The sequence below is a fragment of the Hordeum vulgare genome, chromosome 2H (genome assembly GCF_904849725.1).
Source record: "Hordeum vulgare subsp. vulgare chromosome 2H, MorexV3_pseudomolecules_assembly, whole genome shotgun sequence".
NCBI lineage: Eukaryota > Viridiplantae > Streptophyta > Magnoliopsida > Poales > Poaceae > Hordeum > Hordeum vulgare.
This window is the reverse complement of record NC_058519.1, coordinates 16,807,998-16,820,820: the sequence shown is the minus strand read 5'-3', so window position 1 is coordinate 16,820,820 and position 12,823 is coordinate 16,807,998. Positions and strand designations below refer to the sequence as shown.

At 41.9% G+C, this 12,823-nt stretch overlaps 1 protein-coding gene and 1 non-coding gene across 3 annotated transcripts; one reads left to right on the top strand and one right to left on the bottom strand.

Annotated features, from left to right (window-relative positions):
- Positions 1–1,699: 1,699 nt before the first annotated feature.
- LOC123433656 lies at positions 1,700–1,802 on the bottom strand. Its single transcript, XR_006624994.1, has one exon. It is a non-coding gene; the product is annotated as a U6 spliceosomal RNA (small nuclear RNA).
- Positions 1,803–6,878: 5,076 nt separating this feature from the next.
- Positions 6,879–12,570, top strand: LOC123424483. Of its 2 annotated transcripts, none has more exons than XM_045108100.1 (11): positions 6,879–7,092; positions 7,672–7,755; positions 8,202–8,279; positions 8,545–8,799; positions 9,426–9,488; positions 9,567–9,650; positions 9,735–9,881; positions 11,291–11,325; positions 11,454–11,509; positions 11,586–11,680; positions 11,923–12,570. In XM_045108100.1, exons 1-11 carry the CDS (start codon positions 6,901–6,903, stop codon positions 12,250–12,252), a joined length of 1,419 nt encoding a protein of 472 aa, XP_044964035.1. In that variant the 5' UTR covers positions 6,879–6,900; the 3' UTR covers positions 12,253–12,570. The 2 variants fall into 2 exon arrangements, with proteins under 2 accessions (XP_044964035.1, XP_044964037.1); XM_045108102.1 differs by having other exon boundaries at positions 11,883–12,570.
- The last annotated feature ends 253 nt before the right edge of the window (positions 12,571–12,823 follow it).

Below are 12,823 nucleotides of genomic sequence, written 5' to 3'. Positions count from 1 at the left end.
TATGTTCTACAACAGGTGTATTTGGAATGAAAACGATAATCCAAACAGGGCCTAAGAAAGTGTACTCCGTGGTGAAGGAAAGCATGCTTGGATTAACGGTGCTGTTGGTACATTGAGGAACATTTTGTTTAAGTCTCCAGCAAGAACATAACATTAGTGGCCAAACCTGGACCATGATCTGAACCATTAAGCACTAATCTTGGGCATCTCTGTATAATATTACTATCCAGGCACTTTGTGGACTTGTCTGACAAAGCTCTTGCACTAGACATGGAGGCTAAGAGGGGGCGGAAATATGCACGACTTTGGAGTTGCCCGCAAAGCACAGCACTCTGTCCTTGGTCCCGGGTGCAGACAACCATCATTAGCCAATGCCTGAAACAGATCCTTGGTACTGGGTGCAGAACCACCTACCAGTAAGCCTGAGCCAGATCCTTGTACGTAGCATGTATCCATCTACTACTCTAGTGTCAAAAAAAGTCTTAGGCCCTGTTTGGTTCCAAATAAGTCACCAACTTATAAGTTGAAAAATGCAAAAAAATGACTTATTTTACCAAACAGACCCAACTTATAAGTCACCCCAACTTATAAGTCATAAGTTGCTCCACCCCAACTTAAAACTTATAAGTCACCCACTTTTGCATGAAAAGATGACTTATAAGTCAGATGACAACCAAACAGGCGTGACTTATAAGTCATCTGACTTATAAGTCAGGTGATTTATTGAAACCAAACAGGGCCTTATATTATGGGACGGAGGAGTACTAGTACAAGCTTTTACCCGAATCATACTGAGCCTCAGGTCATTCAGAGAATATGATGGGAATGGCAATGCCAATTTGCCAACAGACATGAGGGGTGCATCACAGATTGAGCTTCAGTTAGGGATACTACATGAAGAGTATCTCTGTATGCACATGTTTCTTTTTTTCTGAAAAAAAACAAATGTCTGCATTCAGACTGAACCTAAAGTGAGAGCTCCGTCTCGAAAACTCCTGCTCCGCTCGGCTGCGCTGCGCACACATCGGTCTCCAACAGCGCCGGAATGACAGCAGCCGTGTCCTCCATCTCCTCCGTCCCCTTCCTCTCTCCTCCTTTGAACTAGCCCCCCACTCCGGAGAGAGGTACGATCGAGATGGAGAAGGAGAGGCTCTCTTGGAGGTACATGGGGAGCATATTGAGCCAGTAAATATATACAAGGGGTGGGTTAATGAGCTGCTTGGTCCGTAGATATATACACTCGTTGAGTTCATACCTTCGACGTGCCCTGAAACACTTTTGGTACTGACTGATCAACTACGGATCGTGTGATGTGATGTCCCATCGGCTCGCTCAATTTTTGCACGCATGTCATGGTGCATTGATCTCCAGATCAGTCCAAATCACCAAAAAGGAATATATACTTACATTTTGACATACACAGTCTAAGAATAGTGATTTAACTGATACAATAACAGTCAGTCAGATAGAGAAAAGGAATATGGACGCACGGACAGATGTGAAACACGCGTTACCGAAATGAAGAAGAAAAAATTAAGCATGATGACAGGTACGGCAGTGAAGGCCAAGGGGTTAGATAGAAGGGAAGGAAAGGGTGGAAGGGCCTAGCCGCAAAGAAAAGTGCACAACCGCGCAAGAGAAGATTGCCCACAGGGGCGTATCTGTGAAGTGCGCGGGGACCTGCGTGCGAAAACCTTAAAAAAATTTGGACCATTTCTCGATTTGTGCGTGTCATCCTTGCGCAGGGGCCATGCTAATCTTCTCTGTATCGTTCCAATTTTATCGGATGTCCCCGAAGGGACGATGTGGCAAGAAGCGTGGTGCTTATAAACAGGTGACGAGTGCTCTCGCCGGGCGATGTGGGACTAAACACCCGGGGTTCGCTCGCTGGCGCTGCTGCGTCCCGCGAGCCGCATGAACCGTGTAATCGCCTGATGGTGCAAATGGGCCGCATCTTCGTGCGGCCTGGAACACGCCGGCAGGCCCTGTCCTAGTAGCACTGCCAGGTCACGTTATAAGAAAAAACAAAGTAGTGGTATATTGCTGCAGCCGCTAGCTCTTGATCTGAGATGCATTATGAATCATGATGAATTCTTGGTGTTGCCTTCATGCAATGCAAACGCACCTTCTTAATCAAATGTGCGCTATCTATATGATGCCAGCGACCAAAACCAGAAGACGTGCGCGACCGACACGGTTCCTTCTTCGCTTATTTGCTCGTCGTTTTGATCGGTCTCGAAACGTCGGTTTTTGAACTCGCGACAAGTTTCTTTTTTTTATTGCCTGGTTGTTTCCGTGGGAAATTCGTATAGATCGTCAAGAGAGCCGTTTTCATAAATCTCTGGGTTTTTTTTGTGTTTCCCTGTAGATCTCAAGGGACCACCTGTCCATAATGCTCAACACTTATTACTACTCCCTTCGTTCTGAAATAGTTGTCACATAAATGAATGTATCTAGATGTATTTTAGTGTTACATATATGTATTTTTATTCATTTATGCGACATGTAATTTCGGACGGACGAAATACTACCTTCGCTTAAAAGGCGCATATATTTTCCAAGATTCGAGTTTAACCACGAGTTCTCTTTTTTTATAGGAAAAGTTAAACCATGAATTAAACCAGTCGTATCAGTATGAGGCGACGTCACAACTCAACCTTATTAGGATGGGCGTTCATCATTATCGCTCCTCATGTTCGCGCCCGTTTTCGAACTCACTAGAGCGAGCGTTGCGGTGTGCCCTTGCAAGTGCATCTAGTACCCCTTAGTGATTTTGGTGGTTTGAAGACTTATAGGTTAAGTATTTAATGTGTTTATAAGTGTACACAGGATCTATAAGTCATTGAGGAGTTTGAGATATTTGAAGAATATCGACCCCTAAAAATGTATATCTTTAGTTGAAGAAATTGGTCTGGAGCTGAAGAAATGAATCGCGAGGAATCTGCGATGAAATTGATATTCCTCATGAACATACTGATATTGAGAAGACCGGTGGTTCCTGAAGAAAAATCATTTTGAAGAAATTGAAGCGTGAAGATTTACGTTTTCTGTTTTACTTTCTTCGTATTTGATGAATAGGAACACCGTACTGTTAAAGGGGGTCAAAGTAACACTATGGAATGGATTTCCTCATGATGCTCAACCCAAGCCTAATCCTACCAAAAGCCTCAAGTGAGGAATATGAGTGACATGAGGACTCTCACAGTTGAGGGTCCCGACCGTTTCGATAACCACGCCAAGTCACTGGTCTTATCCACTCCAACGGTCATATTATTTAAGGGCATTAGTGTCAAATCATGTCGGGATGCTCCCAGGCTATAAATAGTCACCCCCCACAACCACTAGCTGGTTGGCTGCTCCGTTAAAAACTGACACTTGTCATAAGAGCAACCCAAATTCCTCAGAGGCTTCGAGAGTAATTCATCAGTGAGGAAATACACCACCCACCGAAACCACAAACCAAACCTAGTGATTGAACATCACTGAAGAAGTTGTTCCTGTGTGGGACTGAAGCCTTTTACCGTTGAGGACTGTGCATCCTCCAAACGGTTAGGCGTCATGGTCTAGAGCAATCCAGCAGTCAATTGTGGATCGCCGGGTGACCGAGTTTGTGAGGGTTTGAAAGTCTGTCCTGAAGACTTACCACGAGTGTTGGACGAGGACTGTGTGTCCTTAGCTCAAGGAGAATACGGTAGGGACTGTGTGTCTCGGGACTGGGTGTCCTTTGGTTTCAATACCAAGCCGCTCCAAACCAGATGTACAACTGTCACAGCAGTTGGAACTGGGTCATCAACAGCAGTCTTCACCAAGAATCGGGTTCTAATTCCTCAACTCTTTACATTCTCTGTATTATGTGTTGATGACATCCATTGTGACTGTTTGAAGAATTTGCTGAAGACTTTCTCTGAATTTCCTCAACCTCAAATTCTTCACTTGAGTTAATCATCATCTGTATTCTGCGTGCCTGCTTACTGTGCAATCTGTTTTCACATTCTTCACTCTGAAATACTGCTGGTGTGAACGTTTGCACGACTGATCCTTAACTGTTTCCGCTGTAAGTTAGTCATCAGTGAGGAATTTCCTCAAAAGGAATTTCCTCAGTGATGAAATTCTAAAAATCTCCTATTCACCCCCCTCTAGTCGATATAACGCACTTTCAGCCCTAACGATGGCCATGGACACCCCATCCCGATGATGTAGCCAACATGCTTCTAGTGTTGTTGCTGGCACGGGCGTTGCGACTAGTTGCATACCTGCTTTGCGCAACGGTCTTCGTATCCCATGACGCCCCCTTAAGCAACGGTGGTGGCTCCAACATGGCGGTATGTTGAGGCAATAGTGGTAGTATCGTGAACGACGGCTGCATTTGGCAACATGTCGACCTATTAGCATGGTGGGCACATGGCGTTTCGCAATGGGTCTTTGATGGCACTGCTCCGACCTCGGCGGCCTCAGACCTATGTTCTCCAGTGTTCGTGGTTTACCAGCAAGCAATTTACGCGACTCCGATCTTGGCGGTCCAGTAGCTGCGTCCTTCCATCTCACTTGGCTCGCCAACGTCCCGTCGGCTAGGCCCCTGGAAGCTTAATTCTATTGGAATCATTGTGAATAACTGAAATAAGAGGTCAAAATCGTCACACCAAGAGCTACATGAACGCTTCACTATTGATATACTAAGTATCAACATCCGAAAAGACACAACATATCTAACAACACATACCCTGACAACTCAGCGACGCCGACTGATCGGATGTCGCCGATGTAGGGAGAGGCTGGAAAGACCTTATTTTAACGTGTCGTCGCCACCACTACATCATCGATGTCTCCAAGAAAACAAAACCTAAGAAAAAACAATAACCTACAAGAAGAAAAATGTGTGTGTGTGAGGGAGAGAGAGAGAGGTGGTTGTCCCACTCGTCTTGTTGTCGACGAGGTTTCTAAAGGAGGAGTGGGCCAGAGCTCGCGGCGTGATAAAAATCCTGAGTGATGGCGAGGATTTGGACAATTTCCTGATACACTGTCCCTACCATGTAGAGTCATCACCTCATCCCCTAAGAGGTGAAATTCGCTGTTTTGACCTTTTTCAAAAAGTTAAGCCAGATTTGACCCTGAATGGGAAAATGTTTCGGATCTGACCCTTTTGCTACCGCCAGAGTCCTCGGCGGTAGGGTACAACAACCTACCGGCGAGGCCTCTGACGGTAGGAAAATGGTCTACCGCCAAAGAGGCCGACGGTAGCGCATGTGACCCTACCGCCAAAGGGTTTGGCGGTAGGCACTCGCGCGCACTGTGTCCGTAACTTACATATCTTTTTAGGATAGACGTGTAACCCTACCGCTAGGGGCCTCGGCGATAGGTTGTTATACCCTGCCACCAAGGCCTTTGACGGTAGCAAAAGGGTCAGATCCGAATTTTTTCCCACACGAGGTCAGATCTGAATTAACTTTTCGAAAAAAGTCAAAACAGTGAATTTTACCCCCCTAAGATGCTAGTATAGCCTCGTACTACTTACTACTTATATAAGATACTAGATCATGAAAGGCGCGCGTTGCTGCGCCCGTCTATTATAAATTTAGGATGAAATTATTATTGATATATTTGTATAATAGTAATTATTTTATTGTGGTTTGCGATGTTTATTTTGTTGCATTTTTTTGTTTTTTTTAAAAAAAATTGTGGTGTTATTGGCCACATAATAGTAAATTTCTTATTTGTGTGTAATATTTAAACTAGGCTTATAGGGGCCTGCATATGTATTAATACTTTTGCAGCAGCAGTTTTTGTGTATTGATGTGTATGTTGAACGTTTTTAGTGAGGGTTTAATTCTGTATATCTATGTAGGATCGTAATCGCTTAAGATATATTTGTATTACATTAATTATTTTCTTGTGGTTTGCGATTTTTATTTTGATGCAATTTTTTTGTTTTATTTTTTGGAAAATTTGGGGTGTTATGGGCCACGTAATAGTAATTTTGTAATTTGTGTGTAATATTATAATTGGGCTGATATGGGCCTGTTTAGCCATTAATACTTTTGCGTTAGCATTTTTTGTGTATTGATGTGTATGTTGAACGTTTTTAGCGAGACATTAATTTGGTATTGATCTAGGATAGGAATGGCTGTAGGTTTTGCATTAGCATTTGTAACTTTGTTGACCTTTGTATTCATGAACAGTAGTTATAAGTAGAGGGACGTTAGTAGCTTACTTGCTCTATATATATACCATCCTTTGTATTTGTTTTGATGTTGGTGTATGCAGTTCTTAGTTTGTGAGCTGGACTTAATTCTTTTTTAGTTGTGTTGGTTGTAGGTACGATTATATTTGTTAAACTTTGTTGTCTTTAATTCTTTATTTTTTTGAATAATGAGTAATGGTTGTATGTTAAATTTGTTGAAATTTATTGTGTATTGTAGGTTTGTTGTTCGAATAAAGTTAGCGTGAATGGATGGTGTTGAAACAGGTAATATAAATTTATTTGTTTAATTATGTATGTTTCATTTGTGTAGTTGCATATATTTTATAGATAACGTATGGAAAATATGAATTTTTTGACCCTGGATGGGCTGAGAAAATAGGCCCATTTCACCAGATAACACGGTTTCGGTCACCGGAGCAGCGGCCCATTAGGACAGTCGGACCGATGATGAAAAAATGTGCTGGAGGTGGCGGTATACATCACATCCGACGGCTAGAAACGACCCGATCATCAAAATGGACGGCTAAAAAAGCAAAACACTGAAAGGGCTCGCTTTAGGTTCAGTTTTACTGTCCTAAATATCTACCACTTGGGCCCTTGCAGAAGACCGCTACCGAATTCTCCACAAACGGAGGGAGCGAGAGGAAAGAGGCCAGTGCTTCTCGGAGGGGCAGAAAGGGAATCTCCTGCAAGCCAAAGAAATGGGGATAAAATTCGAGGTCAACCTCTACGGGGACAGGGCGGGAAGCAGCGGAGGCGGAGACGGCGGCGCCGGACCCACACCGCCGCCTGCACCGGGCCTTGCGCCGTCAGCCTCCCTCGACCCCGCGGCGGCGGTTTCCACCTCGTCGCTCCCGCTTCGGCCGCCGCTGACCCCCATCGTCAAGCACACGGTGAGTTCTTGCAATCTTGCTTCCTCCTGTAGCATCCTGGGTGGATGGTGGTTGTTCTACGATATATCGTTCGCGCAGCTCGATTCGGGGTGACCGCGGCTTCGTTCTTGGTCCGCCTTGGGGCGTTTCTTGCGCCCGGTTCGTGGCCGGGTGCTTTCTTGGCTCGGCTGCCGCAGGATCGGGTGTCGCCGCAGTTTAATTATCGTGCTCTTGGCTACGTTCTTCGAACTGGTGTAGTTTTTGCCTTGCTGGGAAGATCGATTGGTTGCATGCTTGCAAGCCCAATCAGTTAATTTCGGAGGGCGGGATGTTCCAGTTCGTTGGGGTTTCTGTTCAGTAATGGCCCGAATGAAATTCAGAAATTGCGTTCCTTTGATATTTTGCTGCGAGTTATTGGTCCAATCGGGTGACTAGGAGAGCTAGATTGGATATTTCCATGGCAGGATAACTGAAAACCGATGGATGTCCCTCTGTTGTCTGGACCGGGTGCTCTGTTTTCACCGCACTTCTTTTACTCTGTTCTCTGCATTTCCGCTGGAAAGTGTTTTTTTTTTCTCACAACGCCCTGCCGTTTTCTAGGATGAAGGATCGGATGACGATGATGATGATGATTGGCCCCAAGAAGAAGATAGAATGGATTGGGAGGCGGCGCAAGATGATGTGGTGAAACTTTGTGTCCCTTTGGTGCTAGTTCTTAGTTCAATTCTATGACTAGGGGACTTGAGTTCTTTGTCCAATTGTTCTGATCATGGAGAATGGTGCCTTGTCAGTTGTCACAGTGCTGGATTTTCTTTTCTACTTGTTGATTGTATCCGTTGGAGTTTGAATAAGTTGTTGTGGTTGTTACTCCCTCCGTTCATAAATAAGATGCTCTAACATTCTTGTGAATCAGATGAATATAGACACATTTTAGTGTGTTTGTTCACTCATTTCAGTCCATACGTAGTCCATTTCGAATATCCAAAGCATCTTATATTTGTGAACGGAGTCAGTATTACACTTGCCTTTTGTTTATCTAATAATGCCTGGTTTTCACTGCACTTTTTCCTACTGTTCTCTGCATTTGTGCTGAAAGTACTTTTTTACAAGCATGTTCTGCCATTTTCTAGGATGAAGGATTGGATGATGATGATGATTGGCCCGAAGACGAAGATGACGAGGGTTGGGAGGTGATGCAAGAGGATGAGGTGAATTTTTTTGTTCCTTTCCTGCTAGTTCTTAGTTCAATTCCTTGACTTGGTGACTTAAGTTATTTGTCCAATTGTTCTGAACACAGAGAAGGATGCCTCACAGTGTCGTCGAGGTGGTGAAATTAATTTTCTAGTTGTTGATTGCATTAGTTGGAGTCTCAATCAGTTGTTTTAGTTGTTACTACACTTGTTGTTTTTTGTACTTATGCGCGTTATTTGTGCTGGAAAGTATCCTTTACAACTCTCTGTCTGCAATTTATAGGATGAATTACCTGATGATGAGAAACTCTACATTCCATTGTTTATGAGCGCTCAAGAGAGGAATCTCCCGCATAATCTTGTTCGGCATGACTCGGTGCCGCTCAACAAAAATGAATATTTTTCTCTGTGGAAAAATTGGAATAAGCTGCTGGATGGCAAGAGAACATACCTCCGACCACTGAAGGACTGCCGTGTTCTCAGTGTCAGTGGTGTTTTCCGGTGTCCGGATGCTCATCCAAGGACATTAGGATGCCAGGTGAGAACATTGTAGCTCCTCTGCTCACAACAATGCATTGCTTTTTTTAATCTTTTCCTCATTCAGTTAACACCGTCTGACCTTTCCGATGTCCTACAATAAACTTTCACTACATATTCAAGAGTTAACACCATCTTGCTTAGCATGCTAATATATATGATCATTCCCCTTGTTTGAATGTGTGTTACATGCAACCTTAAATTGTTTGTCATTTGAATCCTTTGTTGTTAGTTTCTTCTTCTTTCTGGAACATAACATTTTCGTAGACGTTACTCTGTGTAATTACAGTGGAACTTACCCTTGATAAGGTCATGTGTCTCAAGTCTTATCAATAATGTGAGTTAGGGTACAGGAGAAGTTCTTATGTGACATAAAATAAGTTTCAATTTTGCACATTGTGATCGATGATCCTATCTAATGTAACATAGGTTTTCCCAAAGATGGCCTTATATCATTTTCCTCCCAAATAAGTGGGTGATTGATGTGTGAAAACCATAAAAGAATTTCCTAGGCTTAAAATTTTGTGCCTTGTGCTTCAGCATTACTTATTCGAATCCATCCTTAATTCAGATGAATCTACTAAATCGTTTGTGCCCTTTTTATGATACTTATTCTTTGTATGGCAGGAACCACTCTTAAATTTGGTTCATGATTATCCAGATAGTGACATTGTCCAGGAAATAATCAAGGTAAGTTTGCATGCCACCATAGGAGCATTCTCATTATTTAAGTGTTCTATGCTAATGTGCAAAACTAGTTTTGTGCAGATTCTTTGTCAACGCTATGTGCACTTCAGACGAACTCGCGGAGATGGCAACTATTTCTACAGAGCTTTCCTTTTCTCCTACATGGTAACTATCTAAGTTACTAGGTTTTTTTATGCTGTTGTATTTTTGTTTTGCATCAAGGTTTGATATGACTATGCTTTTAAACAGGAAAATCTTGGACAAATGCAAGATAGTCAAGCTGAAGTTACTCGTCTAATGGAACATGTGGCAGTGTCCAGAGAGAATTTCTGTCGTCTGAAATGGGACAAAGCATACTTCTTAAATCCTGAAGAATACTTTTCAAGTGTTGTTTCTGTATGTTTTCTCCCAGCTTACAGAAGCTTTATTTCTTTCTCTGACCTAGTAACCCTAGTTCTTTTATAATACTTAGTTCAGTCCTTAGTGAAAAGCAAACTACGTCTGATTTATAATACTTGCCAAAATAACTTGATGTCCCTTATGTGGCCTGAATACGTCCAGTGCTGCTTGTACGATGTGGTTGGCTGTAATCCTAGTGGGCTGATGGCTTTGTTAATTCGAAGTCAGGCTCGGCTCGAGCCTCTTCTCTAACTTTTTTGTCCAGTGCCTTTGCTGAATCTGCTTTGAAGTTATCTAAACCCATGCTACATCATCAGAAAATATCCTTGATACAGAACAATACCTTAAAATGTTTTTGTGTTTTTCTTCCTTCTGTAGAAACTGTTTTTCTGTCCTCTGTAAAAAAAAAGCATATGGAACTACACACTTAAATAAAACGAGAAGTAGATGCAAGGTCGTAATCGCGGTTTGTGGTCTGCCTCATGAAGGATAGTAAAAATCTATCACATATAGCAGGCCATCGTATAAGCTAAAATCTACTCTCACTTTTTTACTATAATACACATCTTTGCTTACTGTTATGATTTCCGAGTATGAAATATATGTAGCGAGACATATAATAAACATTGATCCATATCTATAGGTCTACTGAACTAAGACAGCCAGCCTGAACTACTCTAATTCTTATCAAAAGAACAGCATGAGGTTCAGAGAAGTATTAAACTCCTTGGTCTTAGCGAATTCCAAAATATGCGACCTAAAACAGAGGGGGTATGCAGAGTCAGAGGAGAGGGAAAACCTATTAGCACTCTGCCATACATGTAAATTTTGGGGAGGACTGTGGAGTTCTACAAATGTTTATTTTCTTGTTTCCATATTACTTTTTCTTAAGGATATCTAAGAAGAGTGTAGAGGAAAAAATGTTTATTTAGTTGAAGTAGTTTTGGCACATGTGGCATGGAGGAGGCATAGCTGCTATATGAATAGTGGATATAGCAGTATTAGCTCTGACATGGAAATTATTCAATGGCTTAGAATTTGATGCTGTAAAAGCTATTATTTGAATTTTGGAACACAGAGTATATGACATGGTGGAGATACTGGTCTACAGGACCACACCAACTTAAGAGCTCCTTAATAATGCTATGGTATCCACTTGACTAAAAACTCCACTTTTCATTCTTGCTACTGTATGGATGTTATTCAGCTCAAGTATCGTTTCCTGAAATAGCATCCAGTACAAAAGTAATGGAGCATTAGGAGCAGTTGGCATGATATATATGTCGCCGAAATATTTGTTTGTCACACCATTACAACTGCTGTATGCTTTATGTTAACCAAATATGATTTTCTTCATAATATATCTTAAATTATATACTTAACCATTTGTCTTCATGTTCTTTCAGGAGTTGAATCATTTGGTCAATTCTGTTGCAAATGGGTATGAGCTTTTAACTTGATGTTTTGTAGTGATTTTGTTTGACGGGACATGACATTAAGTTTCAAGACCCGTTTGCTTCTTTGTTGTTACATTTGGGTTTTAAAACTATTTGCTTTTATCTTGTGCAGTCTGAGTTCTCACGACTTGTACAAGAGAAGTCTACAGGAGATCATGCCACTCAGGAGTAAGGATAATACAAGCTTGCTAAGAAGTTCTGTTTGTCCACTTGTTCTCGCTCGCTTAACAAATTTTTTCTCTAGTTATTTCTTTGCTAAGATTGCTGGCAGAGACTGAGATCCGTACTCGAGAAGCTCATTACAAATCATTTATCCCTGGAGAGATGAATGTCCATCAGGTTAGAGTTTCTTATCCCTACCACTATTCTCGAACAATCAACTAGTGTAGTGGCTTATATGTCGTTTATCTTGGTCGCAAAAGTTTATTTATGTACTAGTTAATTATCAAGGTTGAGAATTTTCTCTGCATAAGCAGTGTTTTTTCTGTCCTTTGTAACAACCTAATCATGACTAAACCAATACTAAGTTTACCATTTACAGACTGAGCTCACTATTTCACATTTTATGGTTTTGGCATCAGTATTGCTGCAAGGAGGTGCGTCCTCTGGATATTAAACCAACGATGTTGGCAATGAGGGCTCTAACATATGCACTTGGCATCCCGCTGCGACTCGAAATTATAGGCAAAGCCTTGCAGGATGGACATTTGCAAGTAAAGCGCCTTGATTTCTTCCCTCAGTCAGTGTCAGGGAAGGGTGCTTTCCATATGGTCCAAAGCTACTGGCCCTCAACCACAACCCCTGAACCACTGGAGCTGGGAAGCGGCAACCTGTTATTATCATCTGATGGCACGCCTTCGCTCACCTTGCTGTGTAGGTCTGAGGACTGCGACATTCTTTATCGCAAGTGAACTGTGCAAGTATTTTGTAGGTTATAGTTGGCAAAAATCATTCCTGGACGATGACACATAAATCTATTAATTGATAGTCCAATACAGCATGGCCATGTAGGTTTTTACTGGCATTTGAGAAAAAAAGCAACGAGCTGTTTTATTCGCTTAGGAAAGTTTAGTGATGTAGTCTTCAACCAGGCATCGATTATGAGGGAATACTTGGATTGGGAAATATGAATACATAGTGCAGTTCTTACTGATATTGTACTCATTTGCTTCCGTGTTCGGAAGGAAGCTAAATAATTGATGAGGACATGCGAAGAATTATATGTTTTACAGCTTCCTTCTATTCTGGTGAAATTGTAATCTCGACACACAACAACTAAAAAGTAAAGTTCTGGATGAAAATAGAAAAAATAAATATTTTAAAAATACCTGTTTCCAAGATTTGTGTAGTCAGTCTTCTCTAACATTCACTATTGACTATATATATTATGCATCTTAAAAATTCTCAATAAACCTTATATCAAGGCTGCTTTTGGCAGCTCAGTCTTGGGGTATTTGAATAATGCTATGGTTTTCCTAGAAG

What these genes read in the sequence shown, in the direction of transcription:
- LOC123424483 (XM_045108100.1), top strand. Translation starts at nt 6,901, where the DNA reads ATGGGGATAAAATTCGAGGTCAACCTCTACGGGGACAGGGCGGGAAGC. An exon ending in AGGCGGCGCAAGATGATGTG is followed by an intron (nt 7,756 to 8,201) that starts GTGAAACTTTGT and finishes GCCATTTTCTAG; the next exon opens with GATGAAGGATTGGATGATGA. An exon ending in CTTTCCTTTTCTCCTACATG is followed by an intron (nt 9,651 to 9,734) that starts GTAACTATCTAA and finishes GCTTTTAAACAG; the next exon opens with GAAAATCTTGGACAAATGCA.